Genomic DNA, 24,719 nt, shown 5'->3' on the forward strand with positions numbered 1-24,719 from the left:
TTTTTCATATAAAATAAAGTTTTAAAGGTACATTATTATGTTGACATTTGACAATAAATGTATGTGTATATATATATCACTGACAGAGAATTTCAATATACAAAGCACATATAAAGATTTTTTATTCTAATACACATTTGGAATGCTCACTTATATTTCAGAATATGCAGATATTAACAAAAGGCAGGATACATATCTTGCTTTTATTTCAGATAGTATCACACCGATTGCCTATGATGATTATCTACATCACTGACCATACTCAAGTGCAAAGATGCCAGAGATGACTTTGAGATATGATCTGACTGTCAGGCATTCCAAAGGCAAAGCTAAAGCAAAGGTACACAGATTCTGACTAAACAGTAAGGCCAAAGCCAAACTTTGATGCATCTCTACTCACTGACCTACAATGGCCTTTTCTATTGTTTGCCTGTCCCCTTAGATTGTGGGTGCCATTATGGTGGGATTTTTGCTTCTTTTGTTCACTGCTGTATCCTCAGCACCTTGCATGTGGTTTAGCATATAGCAGCCACTCAGATAAACAAGATAAAAGGAAGAAAGGGCTAGACGAATAAGCAAAAGACTATGGAGAATGCCATCTTGTGCTCCTCTCCCTGTGATCTGATTCTCCTCCTGACCGACAAATACTTGAGGGATCACCGAGTAGCAGGCCCACGGGGTGAATTCTGATGACAAATGACCAAAATAGCGCAAAGAGCTCTTCCAGAGGCTGCCATGTCCAAAGACCAGGCTCGTTTCAAGGTGTGTCTTGTTTGGGGTCTCTCTAGGGTAGGAGAGTGAGAAAGAGAGAGAAGCATTTTTCAAGTTTCAAATACTTGAAAATCACCTAGTTCTGTTGCTGGAGTGGGTAGCGGACACAACAGGGAGAAAAGCAAGGTGACAAGGCATGGCAGAGCAGAACTAGGGTTTCAGACAGCGACGTTCCTGCCTCGGAATCCTCTTTCCTAACAACTCTCAAACACTGGTATTGCAACTCTACTGCACTGCTCGATATATGAAGTAACAGTAGACAAAAGATCTCTGTATTCCTTCTCTTTCTCTAGCAAATTTACAAAAGAAAAATTCATAACAGCACAAGTTAGAAGAAGTTAAGTCGCTCAGTCGTGTCCGACTCTTTGCGACCCCATGGACTGTAGCCCATCAGGCTCCTCTGTCCATGGGATTCTCCAGGCAAGAATACTGGAGTGGGTTGCCATTTCCTTCTCCAGGGGATCTTCCCAACCCAGGGATTGAACCCAGGTCTCCTGTATTAGAGTCAGACGCTTTAACCTCTGAGCCACCAGGGAAGCCCATGCCAGAATACCATAACAGCAGAACCATGCCTTAATTAGCTAAATGTCAAGATGCTCCCGGATTTTCCAAAATTATTTTACCCTGTGATGTACCTGGTGATTCTTTGGACAGGATGTGTGTAGTGTGTATGTACTTTGTTCATACTTGAAAAGTAATAGTGGTTTGGTGTCAAGAAGAACTCACAAAATGGGTTGCCTTTATTTTTCAGGGTTTTTTTCCTGTTCTTCTGGATGATTTGCAGCCATATCTGTTCTTCCAGATATTGAGAACTCGTCTGAGTGGAGATATCTCTGCCACAGTGACAGTTATGGCCATGAGTATTCTAAAGAGGTTTCCAAGTCCATTCTACGGACCCACTTTTTACCTTTGCCCAGAGTCCTTCACCATTTGACATTAAGGCTTTGACCCGAGTCAACCAAGATTTATTAACCATCATACATGTAAGCCATTACAGGAAAACTAATTTGATACATGGATTTTAACAAGTATGATTAAAGAATCTATATATTGTTGGGGCTCAGAGGTGTGGTTGCCCTAATATGCCACAATAGTGCGCTGATTATTGTTAAGAGTTACTTGAATAGTCAGGAGGGGGAAATGATATAAAAACACACTCTGATCTCTTTCTTGCCCCAACAGCAGGATATAAATCTCCCACGTAGCTGTATCTTCCATACACCAGGACAGAAAGCATCCTGTCACTGAGCTGGTGGTTTAAGGCTAAGAAGACTATAAAAATACACTTTCTTGCTTCTTCATTAGTCTCCTACCCTAAGCAAAAACCCCCTTGTTAAATCTTCACAAATTAATAATTTGTCTATAAATGATATATAAATAGCCTAGTTTGGTCACTTTGGGGGACCTGTTTTTATGAGACATATTGATTGTATTGATTTAATTGATTTAATTATTGATTTAATAATTCAACCAGCCAAAAGAGCTGAAGAGGGATGGTGGGGTGGCAGGAATTCGCCCTCCCTCAAAATGTAAATGAATACATTTCAAGGCTACAAAAGGATATCTAATTGAAAGAGAAAGTATCTTAAACTTCGTTAGTTCACACCACCTGACTTTGATGGCCTGTGCTGTTTTCCTCTCCATCCTGCCTCCAGTAATTATAAAGATAAGAATAACACCCTTCCATTTGTGCCAATGCTCAGCATATATTATTAAATAGATACCTCATCAACAACTTTATAAGTATTATTAGCCTCACTTTACAGATGAAGAAACTGAGGTTCCGAAGGATTTAGTAAACCTACTCACTGTAACAATGTCAGTGGCACAACTGGGGTCCAAACTAGGATTGTCTCAGCTTTGGATGAGACAAATACCCAGGTGATATTTTGGGTGATACCGGGTCCTGTATGATTAGACACATGCTCGAGCATCTGTTCTCATGCACTGGAAAGCATTTTAGCAATAGAGCCCTTTCTCCTTTGGCAGACCTGGCTCTTTGCTTTTCACGTACTTGGAATCCTATAACCTAGGTTTTGGGAGTTGTAGGATTTAAGCAAAGCCTGCCTAACTTTTCTAAGCTTTTTTTTTAATATGTAAGGAGGGGAAAATGAGCATCTATTTCCTAACACTACCATGTGGGACTCACTGATATTATACTGAGTTTTTGCTACTAGCAATGTTTCTCAAGAGATTACAATATGCCATCCACTGGACTCAGCTCTTACCTTGAATCATAGCACTTTTCAACATTAGTTCCATGGGAACAGGATGTATTACTGTCTCCATTTTAAATCAGAAGAAACTGAAACCCAGTGAGGAGCATCCACTTGCCCAAGATCACCCAGTGGGTGAGCAGTGAGGCTGGGATTCACACCCAGTTCTGTGTGACAGTACCATCTGGTAACAGGTGGCTTGGTGCCTGCCACCTGCTGTATTTTAATAAATGGTAGGAACAATTGTTATTGATAACGATCTCTCTGAGGAGGGATGAGGCTCAGCAGCAGCTCTCCTGGGATTCTGTAAGCACCTCCAGGGCAGGGGCCCCCTCTTTGCAGACTTGCACACACAACACCGTACAATGTGGCTCCCTATGGGCTGGAATCTGCTGCGGAGCCGAGTGTCTGCACTGACATGGAACACCAGTGAGACACCACATTCATCACCATTTACACAGGGGCAGTGATTTAACCCACAAGAAAACTGAGTTTATGGAAAGGAAATGAGCCTGTTAGACCATTCTGATGAGTAGTTAATGCTAATTAAAAGACTTTCTCTTAGGGGAGTGACTTCTTTCAGAAAGAGTTAAAAATAAAGACTTTACATTTGGCTCTTGGCTTAGCTCTGTATTATCTGTGCAACTTTGATCAAATCACTTAATCTTCCTGAATCTCAGCAGTTTCATCAGTAAGATGGGAATGACAATAGTTCCTATACTGTGATTTCAGTAGAGCATTAAAGAAGACATTGCCTATGAAATACCTGTTATAGTACCTGGTCACAGAAAGTGCTGGATCAATGTTAGTGATTACTATTTCAGACCCAGCTCACTTTTTCTCCTCATCTCTCCCTTCTCCCTCCAAAACAAAAATGAGGCCATGATAACAGCAGCTAACATGACTACTGTGCAACAGGCACCGTTTTTAAGTGTTTTATATATGTTAACTTAATATTCTCAAGAATTTGGGAAATAAGGCATGAAGAGGTGACCTGCCCAATGTCACAGAGTTGAGATTCAAACCCAGCACTCTTCCTTCTCATTCTGAGCTCCTGTGCATAACACAAGACTGCATCTGTGCACCGATGAATCTAAACGAAGCCACTCTTGTTTTCTTATTAGTGAGAATTTAGAGTTTCAGGGTTGTATCTCATTACTACAGGTAAGTGACTGTATGACATTCCACCCTATATTCTCCCTGATCACTAAATACCAAATAATAGTGGTTTCTCACACTGGGCAATTGGCGAAGCTTCCTCCTGGGAGACTGAAGTACAGAATTGCATTCTTTATACCCAACTTGTGCTCAGTCATGTCCGACTCTTTGTGACCACATAGACTGTAGTCCACCAGGCTCCTCTGTCGAAAGGATTTCCCAAGCAAGAATACGGAGTGGGTTGCCACTTCCTTCTCCTGGGGATCTTCCTGACCCAGGGATCAATCCCACATCTCTTGCATCTCCTGCATTGGCAGGAGAGTTCTTTGCCACTAGGGCTACTTGGGAAGCCCTGGGGAGACATATATTGAATTAGATTTCCACTGGACAGTGACGGGCAATAAAGCCAGTTCTCAGATGACATCATCATCAGATGTAATTGCCAAGTAAGCTCTGGCAAGGTACTCGAGGAGCTGAGCTAGAAAGGAAATGGACCTACTGTCACTTAGTTCTTAAAGAGCTATCAAAAAAGCTTGATAGCTTTTGATACATTGGCTGTTTCATACCCAGCCAATGTAGGACTCTTCATGAAATCAGAACTTTCATGAATTTCTCACATCTGGATGGAGTATCATGGTCTAATTGCCAAACGCCAGTCACCACATAATAATCCGATTCTGGAACTCCTATCAACTCTAGACATCTTAAACAACTTCATGTTATTGCCTGAAAATTCGACATTAAGTTCTGCTACTATGGCTCTTCTCAGGATCAGCCAGATGAAGAAAAAAACAAATCAAAACAAAACTATAGCACTCTTGAGGGAGAAGGAGTCTTGGATACCACTTCTCAGGATGCGGTGAAGCTGGAAAGCTTGGTGACCTACATGAGAGAGGGTGGCTAACTGAGGATGGAGCCAGATGCAGCACTCAGAGCACCTTCTCCAAAGCTTATTCTCTAGCATCTGTTCATTTCTACTGTGCTGTCGATTGTTGCTTTAGCAGCCAGCTTCCTTTCACCCTCCAGCTCATAAGCAAACACAAACTGGCTGTCAACATAAGTTGTGGCTTCTGGTCCAGGCTTTCTGGTCTCTGAGCACTGCAAACTGTGATTAGAAATGTGCTTCCTCACAACTCAGACATCTTCAGGGAGCCTAGCAAAACTGAATTTCTGGGTCAGTGTTGGCCTTTACCATTTATGATTTAATTAACTCTGAATGAAGCTAAGCCTTTTCCTCAGAAAGGAAAATCCATAGAAATGCCATCAAGTTCTCACTCAGTATAACTGTCTTCTGGACTATGACCTTGAGCTGAAGATTCAAGAAAGGTAGATAATAAAGAAGCTGATTCTCAGGAGCCCTCACTCCCTTTCCCACGTGGTGGCTTTGCAGTTCTCAAAACTTAAGGTGGCTCCTGAAGAACTGATCACTCTGTGGTCCAGGCACGAGGATGTTTCCACCCAGCTTTTTCAAGGCTCTACAAAATTGAGGGCCATGTCTGTATTATCTCCCAGTTTATACTGTAGGGGCTCTTATTTGTTGACCAAGACTTCCATGGTTTCGAGTTTATTCTGGTCCGTAAAGAGGCTTCAGGTTTCAAGATGGAAATCCAATTGTACCCTCCCCTCACTGGCTTAAAATCTTCTAATGGCTGGATCCTTCTCATCCTTCACGTGTTATATCACACACTACCCACTCTGAGTGGGCTGCCTTGCTCACTTGAGTACCCTACATCCCTGCTTCTTTTTCCTGGAGTAGCCTGTTCATTTCTTACAGAACTGAATTGCATTCTGTTTTTATCATGTATATTCATTTATTCACTTGTTTACTGCTTGTGCCTTTTACTAGATTGTATACTCCATGAGGGCAGGGCTTGATGTGCTAATCACAGCAGTCGCCCCAGCACTTGCTGGCCACAAGTAGAGCATCCCCCATACATTTGTTGAGGGAATATAAGTGCTACCCTTTGCACCATTCCCTTATACCTAAATTTCAAAGGGGTCATTCAGGAAATGCACTGTTTCCATTTAAGCCATTCCAAGTACACAGGAAAAGATTTTTAGCTAAATTGAAGAAGGAAGTACCATTAAGAAGATGATGCATTAGACAACAAACGAGGGCATGACTTCCTTTCTGACTTTGTAACTGACTTAATGTGGGGCAATTTAATGGAACCGTGCTTCTAAGAATAATTTGGGCATAATAAGCCTGGCCCACTCTGAATTATACCATTAGGACAAATAATATATTTCACAGAAGAAAAATGTTATAGCAAGCCTCTGTATTTTGTTCTTGTTCTTTTTTTTTTTTTTATAAAAAATATGTTCTTATCAGATAAGATGCCATTAGAAAATGCTATGGCTATAGCCCAGTATATCATTGGGATATTTTAGTTTCTTATTCTCTTGGAAAATGTCAGGAAAAGGTTTGATCATATTTTCAAATTCCTGACAGTAATAAAATCCAGATATCATGAAGCCCATGGTTTGTCAGGGAATAACAAAGTTGCTAAATAATAAAATACCAAGTGGCATTCTTGGCTTCAGTTCAGAAGAATATAATTTCAGAGAAGCTAGCACAATGCTGGGCTGCTAACTCCAGCTGCCTTTCTTTTCGGCAGAATTCCTTAAATTTCTCTTGTATTTAGTCCTCAGCACACGCTATAGTTAGATGGCAGCATGTGCCATGTGAATCCACTGAGAAGGACAGGCATCTGGGGCTGCATCTTGCACTCAGGGAATATAGATCAGGTTTCCTTACACCATTTCTGCAAATTAATTTGTGTATCATCTTTGCAATCTTCGCCATTTCCACATACCAATACAAGATTTAAAAAAAAAAATCATACTTAGGTACCACCTGTGTTATTATTTGCTTAATATATTTTATTTAAATTAATTCACTATCTAAATGTTAATATAGGTCTTTAGAAAGAAAAACCTATGTCACCAACCATGATTGGAAGGTAATAGAAAGTACAATCTTTATTACCTCATATATTTTTCATTCACTAGTTTGTTTTTCGTGTCCTTTACCAGAATGAATGACCCATGAGGCCAAGGCCTGATTTCTGTTTTTTATGTCCAAAGCCCCAGCACTAGTTGGACGTAAGGAGAGCATCCCAAGTACGCTTGTTAAGAGAATGTAAATGTCTGCCTTCTACATCATTCCCTTATACATAAACTTCAAAGGAGACATCCAGGAAAGATAATCGATTCTCATTTAAATCATTCCAAGACCCAGTACACAGAAAACATTTTTAGTTAAATGAGATCTAAATCACGCTATTAGATTCTAGTGGAAGGCTCTTGTCTGCCAAAGGCTCTGAGTATGAGGCTGGTAGGGGTATTAAAGGTTTCAGTTCAGTTCAGTCGCTCAGTCTGACTCTTGAGACCCCACGAACTGTAGCATGCCAGGCCACCCTGTCCATCACCAACTTCTGGAGTTTACCCAAACTCCTGTCCACTGAGTCAGTGATGCTATCCAACCATCTCATCCTCTGTCAGTCCCTTCTCCTCCCGCCCCCAATCTTTCCTAGCATCAGGGTCTTTTCAAATGAGTCAGCTCTTTGCATCAGGTGGCCAAAGTATTGGAGCTTCAACATCAGTCCTTCCAATGAACACCAGGACTGATCTCCTTTAGGATGGACTGGTTGGATCTCCTTGCAGTCCAAGGGACTCCTAAGGGTCTTCTCTAACACCACAGTTCAAAAGCATCAGTTCTTCGGCACTCAGCTTTCTTTATAGTCCAACTCTCAACATCCATACATGACTACTGGGAAAACCATAGCCTTGACTAGATGGACATTTATTGGCAAAGTAATGTCTCTGCTTTTTAATATGCTACCTATGTTGGTCATAACTTTCCTTCCAAGAAGTAAGCATCTTTTAATTTCATGGCTGCAATCATGATCTGAAGTGATCTTGGAGCACCCCCCCCCCGCCCCAAAATAAAGACTGCCACTGTTTTTACTGTTTTCCCATCTATTTGCCATGAAGTGATGAGACTGGATGCTATGATCTCAGTTTTCTGAATGCTGAGCTTTAAGCCAACTTTGTCACTCTCCTCTTTCACTTTCATCAAGAGGCTCTTTAGTTCTTCTTCGCTTTCTGCCATGAGAGTGGTGTCATCTGCATATCTGAGGTTACTGATATTTCTCCCAGCAATCTTGATTTCAGCTTGTGCTTCTTCCAGCCCAGCGTTTCTCATGATGTACTGTGCATAGAAGTTAAATAAGCAAGGCGACAATATACAGCCTTGACATACTCCTTTCCTGTTTTGGAACCAGTTTATTGTTCCATGTCCAGTTCTAACTGTTGCTTCCTACCCTGCATATAGGTTTCTCAAGAGGTAGGTCAGGTGGTCTGGTATTCCCATGTGTTTCAGAATTTTCCACAGTTTATTGTGATCCACACAGTCAAAGGCTTTGGCATAGTCAATAAAGCAGACGTAGATGTTTTCCTGATGGTCTCTTGCTTTTTCGATGATCCAACAGATGTTGGCAATTTGATCTCTGGTTCCTCTGCCTTTTCTAAAACCAGCTTGAACATCAGGAAGTTCATGGTTCACATATTACTGAAGCCTGGCTTAGAGAATTTTGAGCATTACTTTGCTAGCTTATGAGATGAGTACAATTGTGCAGTAGTTTGAGCATTCTTTGGCATTGCCTTTCTCTGAGATTGAAATGAAAACTGGGGACACAGGACCTTTTCCAGTCCTGTGGCCATTACTGAGTTTTCCAGTCCTGTGGCCATTACTGAGTTTTCCAAATTTACTGACATATTGAGTGTAGCACTTTCACAGCATCATCTTTTAGGATTTGAAATAGCTCAACTGGAATTCCATCACCTCCACTAGTTTTGTTTGTAGTGATGCTTCCTAAGGCCCACTTGACTTCAGATTCCAGGATATCTGGCTCTAGGTGAGTGATCACACCATCATGATTGTCTGGGTCGTGAGATCTTTTTTGCACAGATGTGTGTATTCTTGCCACCTCTTCTTAATATCTTCTGCTTCTGTTAGGTCCATACCATTTCTGTCCTTTATCGAGCCCATCTTTGCATGAAATGTTCCCTTGGTATCTCTAATTTTCTTGAAGAGATCTCTAGTCTTCCCCATTCTGTTGTTTTCCTCTATTTCTTTGCATTGATCGCTGAGGAAGGCTTTCTTATCTCTTCTTACTATTCTCTGGAACTCTGCATTCAAATGGGTATATCTTTCGTTTTCTCCTTTGCTGTTGGCTTCTCTTCTTTTCACAGCTATGTGTAAGGCCTCCTCAGATTAAAGATTTACCAGAACCAATATAAGCATTCTCCTTGACTTGATCAGGAAAAACTGAAAAATACATGGAGGGGTAACTTCTTTATCATATGACTTGATGTTACTCAATTCTCGGTCTTCCTAACACCTAACATGATCTCTATTATCAGCAGAGTAAGAGTGCCACCCTTCAAGAAGCACTGCCTTTGAAGATCGAAACAGACATTTCTATGTCTAAATAGACATTTTAGTAAAACATACAGATGGCTAAAAAGCACATGAACAGATGCTTAACAACACTAATTAACAGAGAACAGCAAATCAAAACTGAAGTATGGTATCACCTCATACCGGTCAGAATGGCCATCATAAAAAAATCTACAAATAACAAATGCTAGAGAGGGTGTGGAGAAAAGGGAACCTTCCTTCACTATTGGTGGGAATATAAATTGGTAAGAGCCACTATAGAGAACAGTAGAGAAGTTCCTTAAAAAACTAAAAACAGAACTATCATAAAATTCAGCAATCCTGCTCTGGGGGATATAGCTGGAGAAAACACTAACTTGAAAAGATATATGCACCCCAGTGTTCACAACAGCACTATTTACAAAAGCCAAGACATGGAAGCAACCTGTCCATTAACAACTGAATGGACAAAGAAGTGGTATATAACTCAGCCATAAAAAAGAATGAAATAATGCTGTTTGCAGCAACATGAATGGACCTAGAGCTGTTCATACTCGGTGAAGTAAAATCAGAGACAGGAAAATAGATCCCATATGATATCACTACATGTGGAATCTAAAATATGACATAGGTGAGCTTATCCACAAAACAGAAACAGACTCACAGACTGAGAAAACAAACTTGCAATTACCAAAAGGGAAGGCTGGGGAGGGAAAAATCAGGAGTTTTGTTTTAGTAGAGACAAATTATTATATATAAAATAGATGACCAACAAGGACCTACTGTATAGCATGGGAAGCTATATTCAGTACTTTGAAATGAGCTAGAATTGAAGGGAATATTAAAAAGAATATGTAACCTAGTTACTTTGTTGTACGCCAGAAACTAACACAACATTGTAAATCCACTATATTTCAATAAAAAGTAAAGAAGAAGAAAAACACTGCCTTATGGTAAGAAAATCCCTCTGCTCTATTTCACAGGAGGTGGGCAAATATATCTGAGTTCTTGAAACCACAGTCTTTCCCTCTCCATTTCCACGCCTTCCTGAGAAGCTCATTGAAAAGTGGGATTTCAGTGACTCCTGCCTCAGCCCCGTCATCAGTTTCCTACCAAAGCAGAAATGGTATGTTGCAAATGAAGGCAACGTTTTTTAAAGTAAGTATATCTCTTGAAAAAATCTGGTTGTATATTTTGGCTTCCTACTTCAAAATCCCAGGAGAGGAGGACAACAGAACTGAGAGGATATATGGTCTGCTTCAGAATAACCCACATGTAGCCAAGAGACTGATACAGTGAAAGATGAGAAAGGGTACACATACACACTCACATACATTTTTTCCAACCACACAGTGTATTTCACTCATGAATACAGCATTCTTATAATAGACACCTAATTCAAAATGACCACCTGGGGGCAGAGCTCTGGTTGTAACAGAAGATGCAACCTTGATGAAGGAGGTGAGAGAGCTTGAACCCTCCACTGCTAGGTTTGAACAATACAGAGCAGCATTTTCAATGGATGCTGCTACTGCTGCTAAGTCACTTCAGTCATGTCTGACTCTGTGTGACCCCACAGACGGCAGCCCACCAGGCTCCCCCGTCCCTGGGATTCTCCAGGCAAGAACACTGGAGTGGGTTGCCATTTCCTTCTCCAATGCATGAAAGTGAAAAGTCAAAGTGAAGTCGCTCAGTCGTGTCCGACCCTCAGCGACCCCATGCACTGCAGCCTTCCAGGCTCCTCCATCCATGGGATTTTCCAGGCAAGAGTAGTGGAGTGGGGTGCCATTGCCTTCTCCCAATGGATGCTAATAGGGGTTAATTGAATATCATTTGGGAAACTCATGGATCAACAAAAAACAAGGTTTATTTTTCTTTGGTATATCTTCAAAGCCTTTAAAGTGCCAATGTGCACTGAATAATTCAGAAAGAAATGTAATGCATTTCCCAAAGTCAACTTGACCATGATACCACTCTCCCGTCTTCGTTTTTTTTGGATTATTCTATACATTAGAGTTTTAAAAAATGTATTCTTGGATAAACTGGGTTATGTACTATACTCCTGAATTTCTGACTGTACTTGGAAAAAAGAAAAAGCTGAATTCCTTATAGGCTAGGATGTGATAAGATATTAGAGTTCCAGCAAATGGGTAAAATACTTGGTAGCAGCAACAATAGAATTTATAAGTACTAAATGAAACAGGCTTCAATGGAATCCTGGTTTTAGAATGTGTCAATAAGGAATGGGCATCAGTTGGTTGTAGAATAGTCAGAGACAAGAATCAGAAGATGAACAGGGCAGGAAAAGGGCTAAATTTGTCAGATGATGAAGTGGAGTTATTAGGGCAGATGAAAGATGACTCTCCACAGGGTACTTTTTGGGGTAATCAAAATCAAGTAGCAGAGATGACAGTTAGAGATAAGTAATGGGAAAAACTGCAAGCAGAAGCAAGGAGGAAAAGAGAAGAAATACAAGCTTCAGAGAAAAGAAATGATGAAGAGGATTCTGAGTGAGTCCAAACGAGAGGGAAGAAGAAAATGCGACTGTGTGAATGTGCACAGGCTCCTTCATCCTGCCGGGTGAAACTGGAGGCAGAGCAGCAGTTAGCAGTGAGCCATGATGAAGAAAAAGGGAGAGAGAAGTGGGCAACAACTGTGGCTTTAGAAAGCAGCTGAGCAGAGCTTATAAGGAGAACTGACATAGGAAGGAGAAAGGAAGAGACGGGAAGAAATATAAACTTTGGTAGACTTCTTTGAGATACTCTAGAAATGGCAAACACAAGGCACTCGTACCTCTTTTTTCATATTGATCATGCTTTACTTTCCTCTGACTATAGATCTGGCTTCAGAACCCTCTCAAAACAGCACTCTAGTTAGCCACTACTGACTGATTTGACCTGATGCTAGTTATGGAAGCTGCGTTCTTATGGTATTAAAAAACAAAAAATACAAACAAGCCCTCTATGGGGTTCTGCTAATACCTACTCACTGACTGAAGAGTAATAAAGAAAAAACTTAACTTCTAGCTAGAAAAGCAAAATGCTTCAGTGTGAGATGTTTATTAATATGGACATAATAATCCACATATATGGAAGTCAGTAAATACATATGTGAAACATCAGCATTTCAAATAGGTAGACCAAAGCATTCAATATTTGTAATCCGAAACTGTTTTAAGCATTCATACGCACATGAAAATCAGCTCATCCTTCACCTTGGCAACTGAAACCTTTAAACCCCATAAACTGATATGAATTACATTTTGAGTTAAGTAGCTGGTATCAAACAACAGCATGTTCAAATAATCAGAGTCTTCTCCTTCCTTCTCTACATATGACACTATATCGGGCTCAACTTCGTAAAAGGTTAGCATGAACACCAAAGAAGTTTTTCTTCCCACCACATGACACATGTTTCAAAAACACATATAAATTATACAACACCCTAACAGCACTGATTATGATCAGGCTATGGTGACAGCTGGGGGAAAATTGGGATTTTTATCAATGGTGATAAAAAAGAAACCGCATTCATTTTCAGTTTGAAACTAAATTTTTAAAAAGGGAGGAAGGATGGAGTGTGACAAGTTGCTTTGGTTCCAATGTCCTCCTCCACCCGATAGTTAATTTCACCCAGATCTGAGCATCTGAGGCCTTTGCGTATTCATACAAAGAACCACTTGAAGGCACACAATGCCCTCCGATTTTCCCTAGTCAGGGAAACATTCAGTGCTTTCTTTGAACTATTTTGTTTGAACATCTCAGTACGTTATTCATGTTCTGCCAAACAGCTCATAATGCTTTGAGGGAGGAGAGCTGCTGTTAGGGGTTATCCTTTTTATGACTTTATTCTGAATTAACAACAATAAAAAAGATGTTCATTATCCTAGGCTAGTTTAACTGAGATAGAAAAGGAAAGAGGCAGTAGGGAGAGAGGGAAGAGAACAGTGATCTCTCAAGAATTTTTTGCAGCCTGAGTGTCTATTGACCCAAATACATTCATCATCATAGCTCCCGGGAACCAATGCAATAGAATCCTAAGTGGCCTCCTACAGTGACTCCAGCCCTTTTCACTGCAGCCAGGGTAATCCTCTCAAAACACATGTCTAATCATACATGCCTATCCGTCCTCTCTGTGGTCTAGTAAGGTTCTTTATGGCGTGGCCCCTTCCTGCCTCGTGGCAGATTATGGCATACCTTGTTCTCTGGACTCTACCCCTACTGGCCTCCTTTCAATGCTGCCATGCCACAGGGCCTCTGCTGAACACAGGGCCTTTGCACAAGCTGACTCTGCGTGGAATGCTCTTTTTACTCCCAACTCCTTTGTTCAGCTTTTATAATACTAGCCTATATGTCTTGTAACTTCTCAAGAAGCCCTGCTCTGAATCTGTCTCTACACACTGGTTGAGGTTCCCCTGATGTCTCCTCACAAAGCACTCCTTCTTTCTCAGTATTTGTATCTATTTGTAGCTATAAATTTGTGAGATTCTTTTTCTGCTCCCCTATTCAACTGAAAGCTCTGCTGGGCTATAACAAAGACTACTTTCCTCTCCACTGTGCAACCGTGCACTGCACACACACAGAGGGAGTCCTTAATAAATATGTGTTTACCTAACAAATTAACAGAATGTGCCTCATGTAATGTACTGCTTAGCTGATATATTCATAACTGTGGCACACAGAGAAAGATTTTGGAAAAAACGCTTATACTGTAAACCAAATATTATTTAGTAAATATAATTAAAAAAATTCTATCAAGCTCCCCTGCATATCCTGTTGAAACCAGCAGGTGATGATTAAACTCTGTCAGGTAAATGCATAAAATCTCCAGAAAGGAGACTGTATCTCACATTTCCTTCTGTTCTCTGCTCTGAAGGAATGGAACCCTTATTAAGGCTGCTAAGTGAAACTGTAGTCAAGTCATTCTGTCTGGAGAATAAACAAGGTGGATGTCACTGTACTCTTCTGGGGGAACCAAGCTTCAACTTGGGAGTTGGCCAAAATGATGCCAATGAGAAGAACCACCTGGAAGGTGAACCACGGAGAAACACAACTTACGTTGGTTTTGAAGCCTCGGCCTGGTCGGTCTGCAGTTTCTCTCCTCCTTCCACCTCCATCGTGCAATACACAATGCGATTTGGAGCCAAGGATTTGAGGCCTTGGACTTCCATGATCACCACCTGCAAACAGAGAGCACAGCAGAGTTTACTGTCAAAGTCCATGGACAGCATCAGCCAGAGGAAAATAGATACATTAAGATCATATACACAAAACCCCAACAGGTATCTGAGAACTTCAATCAGGTGTCTACCAGCCATGTTGGGACAAATCCAGCACAAAGATGCAACTCTTCATAGTGTAGATTATTGCCTCCCAGATGGAAAGACAAGGTTCACTAACTTAGATGCACACAGGAACCAGATTAAGTGGAATGGGCTACATTTTTCTGTGTTAAAAACACATAAGATCTTGATTTTTCATTTCCACAAGAAATAGACTCTCCTTTTTAAAAAAAAATATAGAGTCTAGCTTTTAACTCAGAACCTGCTGGAGACATATACCAAGAAATTCACTTTCCTCTTTACAAACAGTAAGTGATAACACAAGTGCTAAGATAAAGGGCAAGTACCATTTGGCATGAGAGTTAGAGATGCAAAAGGGAGTGATGGGGACTGTGGCAAACTGGAGAGCTCCATTTAAAGGTGGCAACTGCTACTTTGCTACAGCCCCTGTTGCCTTGCTTTACTTCAGTCTAGAGGTAAATGGATCGCCAAATACTCCAGCTTCTGCTACCAGAAAATGAAAACCTGAATCAAAGTCAAAGTTAGAAATCTGAACTTGAAATTGCGACAATAATTTTAAGACAGAGAAATAAATAAATTCTGTGCAGGCTAACATTGTAGAGTGGAAAAAAAAAAAGCCTACAATTGTATACTCTTTGTCTAGACTGAGAAAAAGGCTGGGTTTGGATTGATCAAGTTATATTATTTACAGCTCCTGGCATTTCCCACCACTACCCTCCAACTCCATTCAATCACCTGCTATTTTCATATTTAGTGGTACACACTGCCACTCATCAGAGGGAAGGGAGCAGAGAAGAGAGGAGAAGACACGGATTTAAAAATCAGGAACAAATGACATCAGAGATCGATAAAGACCAAGGGATATTAACAAATCACTGACTTGTACTTCAAAAGAGCTAATGGCATTACACACGGAGAAGGATTATGGATCTGCAAAAAATGTACACTTCTTTAACAGGCTCATTTCAAAGAAGCCTAAGACAATAGGGCCTGCGCTGCCTCAGGAGTCACAAGTCAATTTTCTGCATAATAGCCCAGGGATTCTCAAATTCAGTGTGAATCAGAATTGCCTGGAAGGATAAGCCAGACACTGCTGGGCTTCACCCACTTAGCTGCTGACAAGCAGGTCTTGGGTAGAGCCCAAGACTTCTCATTTGTAACTAGTTCCCTGGTGATGCAGATACTCATGCTGCAGATCCAGAAGCCAGTATACCACTCATCAGATACTGGGCAAATCTTGACCATCAAGTCACTCTACTTTTAAATCGCTTGAGCTTCAGTTTCCTCATCTGTAGAGTGGGGATAATGGTACAGGTTCTCTCTCTCTCTATGGCTACTGTGTGAGGATCTAATGAGATGATGCATGTAACTGAACATCTTTTCACTAGGTGGAAAGAACCATCAAATGAAAAAAATGAGAGGCTCTAGGGAAAGAACACAATTTTTGGAGTTTTAAAGATCTGAGTTCAAATCCTGAACCTGCATCTTCACTAGCTGTGTAATGATTTACAAGGTTCTTAACTACTCCAAGGCTTTGTTTCCGTATCTGCAAATGCCTTGAAGGGTTGTTGTGAGGATTCACTGAGTGAATGATGGTGAAGGATTCTAGATACCTACTGGTTTTCATCAGAACACTTCTCCCCAACCACCACCTGCCCAAGGACACTCCCCTTGTGTTCCTGGACATCAGTTCTCCTGCTTCAGGGGACTGTTCTCTTCTGTCCCTTCCAGCCATGCAATTCTATAATTACACAAAATTTATCTAGTACGAGCCTGCGAATTCAAACCTAGTCTGCCCTGATGAGATGACAGTCCTCTCTCTCTCTGCCTCTTTTTAGCTCCCCTCCCTGTGTCCACCAAAACACATTCACAAACAGATACACAAGGCCTTCACTTGCTGACTTAGAATGATGAGCAATCTAGCGTTCTAATTACAAAGTATTTGGGAAACCTAGGGCATTTCATTTTGTACTTGCACTTACAAGTTACAACCTGTTTGAATCATGTACACATGGGGGTACGGCTGGGGACTCATCCACATGGGTATTTTTGACAATCAGCTGTTTAATATTGAGCACTGATAAAGAATCAGAAAATTACAGACTTAAAAGCTTCATGAAAATCAATAAACCACTTTCCCCTCACCTTTTAGTAGAAAGACAGGAGGCAGTAGGGAATAAATTGCCACCTTTAATTGGCAATAATCAAATTCAAAGACACCTAAGAAAAAGCATTCAGTATCTCAGGTGGCAGTATTTAAAAAAAGAAGGAAGTTTGTGTGAAATTACACTGGTGATTTTTTCATGCACCAAGTGCTCTATATTTAACTGAATACTGCCTCTTCCACTCGCAAGATACATGTTGAAGATACTGCAATGTGACTATCCCAATCTGAACTGAGCACAGTAAAACAAATTACCGGCAGTTCATTCACAGCAAGCCTTAATGATGTTCTAGAAGGTTAATTTAATCTTTACAAATTTTAATTAAATCTATAGAAATTTGATCTATTCTCTTAGTTTCCTATCTTGGATTATCATAAAATCCTTACAGAGTTTGAGCTTTCATATTTTATGAATGGGTCTTCAACTTTGAAGTATGTAAGGAGTACCTGGATAGCTCCTTAAAACACACGTTCCAGGGCTATGCTCCGTGTGGAGATTTTATTCCTGACAATTTTATTGAGTTTTATTATGTTTTACATATTATATAATTCACCATTTCAAGTGTACAATATGGTAATTTCAATAAATTTATTAGGTTGTACAACTATCATAACAAATCACTGCTTGGAACATTTTTCTCTCTCCCAATAAGTTTCCTTATGATCATTTCTACCTCCTGTCCTGGGCAACACTAACCTACTTTCAGTTTCTGGATATGTGCCTTTTCTGGACATTTCATATCAATGGCATCAAATAATATGTGGACTCTTGCATCTGGCTTCTTTCACTAAGCATAATGTTTTGGAGGTTTGTCTGTATTTTAAAAAATTTATCAGTAGCTTATTATTTTTTAATTGGTGAAGAGCATTCATTTTTGTCTATTTATTCACCTACTGATAGACATTTAGATTGTTTCCATTTTTTACTATACTGAATAATGCTGCTATAAACATTTGTAAGCAAGTCTTTGTGGAGACATGTATTTTCATCTCTCTAGGGCAGATACCTAAGAGTGGAAATGTTGGATCACCTGGTAATTTTATGCTTGCCATTTTGAGAAACCACAAAGCTATTTTCAAAAGTGGCCACACCATTTTACAGTCTCCTCCTCTAGAGATTTGGATCAATAATTCTGGGGGTGCTGGAATGTGCACACTGAACCAGTTTTTAATAATTCTGATGCAATTAGATCAGATCCACTCCTTACATTCCATGTATGATAAACAAACATGTGAGCCAAAGTGACAGAAAACTACTGACATGTTGAGATTTCTGCCATAATTCTGGCCCAAGGGGGTTCTTTCCTGGGGTGATGAGACAAACTAAACAAGGCTCCACTGCAACAAGGGCCTTTCTATGGAGAAGCCAATGGGAGAGGGAATTGGAGACAAAACTGTCAACCTACCATAAAATGAAGCTAGATTGTTTGGTTTTTTGCACATAGGTTACCAAAATGTTAAACTTTCTAAATTGTACAAGATATTTACAAAATCTTTCAGAACTGCTTTAAGACGGGCAAAGTAATTCAACATTAAATTTAGTAAGTGGTTCTTAAGATTGCATTTCCTAAGGAAAAGGATGGTTTCCTGGAGATGGGAATTTACTTGCTGATTAGCTGACCCATGCCTAGCAAGCTGTTATTTTAATAACTGCTCCTGGGGAGCAAAAAGGAGAATAAGCTGATTGTGATGCATCTAATCACCCCAGTCTGGCCTGCTCTGCCAGGAAGCTCTCAAGGATTTAGGGCTTTTTACCTCCAAGGAGAAAGACAGCACGACGTCTGATTTGGACAGCTGGTTCTCACTCTCCTCACCCATGTCAATGATGGAAGCATTGTGGCTGCGTTTGAGTTTCTGAAGCTTGAACTCGCCGCCTTTGGACACTGGCATGCTCTCCAAATTAGCCATGAGCAGGTTGACGGATGACTTCAGCTCCTCAATGTACATGTTTTCCATTTCTTTGGATACAAACTTGGGAAATTTGCGTTCCTTGTAAAGAAAAAGAAAGGAATGAGCCATGGAGTAAAGAAAGACTTAATTTACATAAAAGATTTTCATCTTTCAGCCCTGAGTTCTGATGACATCTACCACTAGTGAAATTTTCCCAGATACTGTGGCACATGCTAGAAAAATGTTCAGTTGAGTTGAGTAGACAGCTGCCTGCCTTCTAGTTATTTATCATCTCTAACAGGTAAGAAACACATAATATACAGTAAGAGAGAAATGTTTTATTATAGTTCTATCTCCCCTCCCCCCAGTTATCTCCAGAATATTTGATTTATGGAATGAAAAATGGGGTGATGTTTTTTCAAATCTGGTTTCAAATTAAACAGTTTTTCTTTTTTTAGGAAAATGCAGTCAGTTGTTTTTAAGTTGAGGAGATAGAAAGACACCTTATTTCTGGATATCTATAGAGATTTTCTCACATGAATAATTCAAAAGGAGCTCATTTGAGATGTTTCAAATGTAGCCTGTGGCTATTTCTAAGAGGAATAGTTAACTGTTTTCAAGAAAAACTGGAAGAAAAATTAATGAAGTGATGAAAAACATGATTAAAATTCCTTAGAAAAGAAGACAAAACAACTCAGTATCAGAACTGAACTCTCTATTTTTGCTTTCTTTTTTTTACCACCCCATGCAGAATGTGGGATCATTGAATCCACACTGTCTACAGAAGTGTGGCGTCTAAACCACTGGACCACTGGGAAATACCCCTATTTTTCCCTTTCTTAAGAGTTCGGTTGTGATGGCAACTTGCTTTAGCCAGGCTATGTGTTTCTTCACAGCTCTAAGTTGTCTAGATATCTTGAATGAGTACACTCTGGATTCTTTTCTCAAAGAATCAGCCCTCTGCAGTCCAGCTCCATAACTGAGCAGGTGAGGGGCAAGTCAAACCAGTTTGACGTCTTTTTTTTTTGCAAGTGACAGAAAAATCCAATTTGAACTGACTTAAACAATAAAAGGAATGTATTGGTTTGAAAATGTCCTTTTAGGGTAGCACCAGCTTCCGACAAGGCTGGAATGAGGAGTCAGATAATATCATTATAACTAAGTTTTTCCTTCAAAACTGGGTTTGAGTTTCTCTGAGTTGGCTTCATGCTCAGTCTGGCTCCTGTTGCTAAAGCCCTGTACTTCACAATACCACAGTACCCTATCTAAAGAAAGAGTGAACATCTTCTCTCGTGATGCTCACAGAAGATGGATCATCTTTATCTCAGAATTCTCAGAACTCTGACTGATGCGCATACCCTGAACCAGTTTCCATGGCCAGTGGTGGGTCATGTTGAATTGCTTAGACCTGAGTTGTGTTTCCCGTCTCTGTGGCTCAGGGTAGAACTCCACCTGGATCACAGGGAACACGGATTGGAAACATCAAGGTAGACGCTATGATGGAAGTAGATGAGAAGTGAAGTATTCCTGAAAGATTCAGAGGTGGCTTTCCAGAGAAGGTGACCCTTGGGCTGAGTGTGATGGATGAGGATGAGTTTGACATTGGGTTGACGTGGCTAAGACAGGGCCACTTGTATTTGCTGATTTTCCATGAAAAATATAACAGGCAACCATAAATCCAAGAAGGTCTATATAAGCTGAACACGGTTGCAAATATTTCCCCATCTCTTTTTCAACATGGTGCTTTTTACAAGTGAAGAGAAGGATGAGGTAAGTTAATTTATGTTAGGGCTGCCAAGTAGCAAAGGTTACATAATAATAGCCTGAAGGCTGTTACAGTCATATATCTCCTTTCTCCTTATATTTGGGCCAGAACCTCATATCTATATGGGATATTGGAGGAGCTGGGTAAGTGGTATCTTTAATTTGTACTAGAAGCAGCTGGCCCTGCAGTTGCCATGGAGATGGAGAGAAAAGCCATCCTGACTAGGAAGTGGGTTCTTTCCTGCCAATCAGCTTTACTATCAACTGTGATCCCTCATCACACACATCTTTGGGACTCACTGAAGGCCTTTTCATTTGAAAGGCCTTGAAACTCTGCCACAGTCTTGAAACTCTGGAAGAAAACTCAGTGGTTAAGACACCACCACTCTGGCCCAGAGGTGGCTTCCACTAAACTTTCTACAGCAGAATGTTGGAAAAATCCAGAGTGATCACTCCTCCCTGAACTTGGACAGTTCCTAACAACAGCATAAAAACAGGCTCATAAAACTGAGGTCTGCAAGGGAAAACAAGGCCATTTCTCTGTTCTGAGTACTTAAGCCTTGAGACGCAATAGCGTTCTATCAATCTCGGCTGAGGTTCTAAAGTGGTGTCTTCAGCAGCACACCCATTATAAACACATTTCAAAGCTGAAGTTGTGCCAAAATAAGGAAAATGTAGTCGTCCATCTCAATTGCTACATTCCCAAGCATAAAAGTAAATCAGCCTTGACAAAAGGATTGCTTATTCATATTGCTTTATGAAAGACACAGCACGCGGGTGGAGAAAGTCTCCCACAGAAATTCTCTGCTGGTCATTCATTTTGGTTTTGGGATGATAACATTCCACAGTGGGGATGGCCTCCCAAGGACAATTCCTTCCATAGTTACTGATGCTCGGCCACACTGAGGGATTTGGGGAACATCTTGAAAAACAGCATTTGAAAGTGCTAACAGCTCTCTCAGTCATTTGCTTTGCTTTTATGTCTCTTCATTTTCACTCATACCGAATGACATTGTAGATGGTCAGAAGGAAGGCTGTTGGTACAAGGACACTCTCCAGATGCGGAGCTTGCCTACAGACATGCCAAGTCAGCACAATTTCTCAGACCCTTCCTGGGCTCCTAGCACCCGTTAGACAGTACGGCTATCACTAGGAATGAAAGACTCAGCTGAGAGGTAGGTGTCCAAGGTTGGGGGGATCACCAGAAAGTGCCCAGGCACCATGTGACACACGTGGTGTGAGAAGCGTGTGCAGGTACAAAGGGGCACCGAGGAGCCTTATCCAGTCCACACCAGTGAAACAGATTTGCCTTGAATCCTGGGCCTGCCATTCACTAGTTATGTGACTTTGAACAGATTTCTTCACCTGTCTGAATAATGGTGTTTATATCTGAAATGTGAATGACAAACCTTAAAAAGTTATTGTGAAGAGTAAGAGATAATAAACATTAATACTTTTTGACCACTGAGCATTCATAGACATACATATCTATGAATACACATATACTCAGCCCATATATATGTATATTTACACACACATATATGTATATGCATATATACATATATTCCTACACAGATATACATATCAAATTATATCAGGCACCATGCTAACTCTAGCACTCTAATAACAACAATAGCAATTGTAATAGTGGTGAACACAGAAAAGATCACGCTGCTAGGTGGCATTTACAGGTTACTGGGTACTAAGTTATATGCTCTACCTGCTTTAATCTTTCCACAACCCAGTGAGGCTGGTGCTGCTATGTATTCCCATTTTCTGGACAAAAATGAGATACAGAAGTTTTATCCGTAATCAGCAGAACTGAGTTTGAAACCCAGGGCTCACACAACAGGGCTGGATTATCTGGCCCCAAGTGGCACCAGGGCCGAGGTGAATCCTTCAGGGCCTCTCAGCAGTGAGCACCCTCCACACACCTCGCTGTACAGCTCACAGTGCTCAGCCGAGCATGGGCCAGAGCCAAGTCCTCCACAGCAGTGGCCACCCCACCATCACCAGCCAGTGTGGCCTGTATGATGCTGGGAGATGGGTGAAAGTGTAGGGAGTGATGGGGGAAGGGTGAGTGTGTTAAATGAGAGAAAGGAGGTCTTGGTAGTAATGGTCAAAATCAGCATCACAGATACTAGAAGCATTTGGGGCACAGCTAGTACAGCTTCCTGGATTGGTTCTTTTACTCAAAGTGGTGCTTAAGTGGCTTCATTGAACTTCCTAGCTTTTATGAATTACATAGACTTACTTTCCCTTGAATGAACCTCCCTGGTATTTAGGTTTTTCTTTGAAGTCAGATTCCCCAGGGTTCTTAGCTACCTGGCAAAGGTCAGAGTCAGGGAGATGCTCCCTACACACATTTTTCAGGAAAAAAATTGAACTAAATTTATATGCTTGGACACTGTGCTACTTTTTTACCTAGGATAGATGCCAGGTCCAAGAACATTCATTAAGGTGGAGGTGGCATCATTCTCTGGAAGGAGAGGATCCACTCTGATTTGAGTTTTGGCAATGCATGGAGCAGAACTTTTCCATCACAGAAATATCTGGATGCTGTTTCTCACATAGGCACATCATCATGTTTGCAATGGGACCACGGAATGAGATAGTCATTTTGCTCTGCAGAGAATAGGGTTTAAATGGCAACTCAACATTTAAATGATAGCTTGAAAAACCAACGGTATTTCACTCCCAGACCTCTGCCTCTAATACTGCAGAAGCTGTATTTGTCTTATATAATTAGCTCAAAAATTTTGGAATTTTACCCCAAAATGTGGCCAAAAGAACTGGCAAATATCACAGCAGCACTAATGCCACAAGCTGCCGGTGTAAGCTCCAATGTCAACTTCTAATCACATAATTTAAATAACTTAGACTTAATTCCTGGGTGAAATCTGGGGAAACTTTAATGTCAACATGAGAGGATTTGGGAAAATGTTTGAGCAGGGATTAAGAAGTCTTTCCTACCAGATTTTTAGAAATGCATTCAGGCCCCTTCATGGAGCTTTTAAGGCAGCATGTCTGATGTTCACAGTGAGGGCTCACACAGCCGTCTGTCTGACGATTTGTTGGATGCTGGTGTAACTGAATTGACAGATTACACGGTAGGGCTGCGGATGGAGGAAAGCCACCTCACACTTGGCTCCTTTCTCTCTGAGGAAGAAAGGACAAACACCTGCCTTTTGTTTAATTGCATGAGGATGAGAATGCTGCTGGCAGAACCACCAAGGTCCCTACCACCTCTTTCCCAGATTCCAAGGTAATCAAAGTAGAAAGGATTCAGAATTCCAGGAGCCCATTCTGCCTGCTATGTGATACTGCTTCATTTGGGCCTCCGGATGACCTGAAAGGAATGCACAGTAAATTGTTGTGGAAGAGAGAAAGCAGGCTCCAGGAGAGGCAACCGTCAGGGAGGCAGGGGCTGGGACAGTCTTGTCCTGGTGGAACTTCCTGCCTGTCATCTGACTATTGAAAAGAAAGAACATGAAGCTTGGAATTAAAGCACTCAGCTGACTCCTTATTAGCTAGGTGCAGTCTGGTGCACCACTTACACTTTCTGATGTGCCTGAATTGGGGAGAATTATTGCAACGCCCAGAATTGTCTGTCACAGGTCTGAATAAGACTTCATGTGAAATCACACAGCCAGTGTGATTTAATAACGGACTGATTAGCAGAGAGAGGTCAGGATGCAGAAAGGTAAAGGCCTAGGTGAAAGGCATGTCAAACCCTTGGATTGGGATGATGGGGAAATGAAGCTTTGTGTTTGGGATGGCATTTTGGGATGGTAGTGTGCATGATGGTTAAGAGAGAAGGTTCTGGTCACTGAATGACCTTGGACAAGGCCTCTAACGTCTATGCCCCAAGCTCCTCTATTATCCTCAAAAGGGGATAATAATAGAACCTTTCTCATAAACATAAAGTGGTTGGAGGGTCAGAGAGGTTCTCACATGTAAAATGATTAGGAGAGAGTTGGGCACATAGTAAACACCACATAAGCAATAGTT

The 24,719-nt window shown here is 40.9% G+C and overlaps 1 protein-coding gene across 1 annotated transcript in view; it reads right to left on the reverse strand.

Annotated features, from left to right (window-relative positions):
• CADPS (calcium dependent secretion activator) overlaps positions 1-24,719 on the reverse strand; it is a 480,748-nt gene that overhangs the window by 232,488 nt on the left and 223,541 nt on the right. Inside the window, exons 5-6 of the mRNA XM_052657031.1 lie at positions 18,810-19,043; positions 14,646-14,767 (exon numbers count right to left, since the gene is read on the reverse strand). Coding sequence (XP_052512991.1) covers positions 14,646-14,767; positions 18,810-19,043 — 356 coding nt within the window. The remainder of the gene's footprint in view (positions 1-14,645; positions 14,768-18,809; positions 19,044-24,719) is intronic.

Source organism: Budorcas taxicolor, chromosome 1 (assembly GCF_023091745.1).
Source record: "Budorcas taxicolor isolate Tak-1 chromosome 1, Takin1.1, whole genome shotgun sequence".
Taxonomy (NCBI): Eukaryota; Metazoa; Chordata; class Mammalia; order Artiodactyla; family Bovidae; genus Budorcas; species Budorcas taxicolor.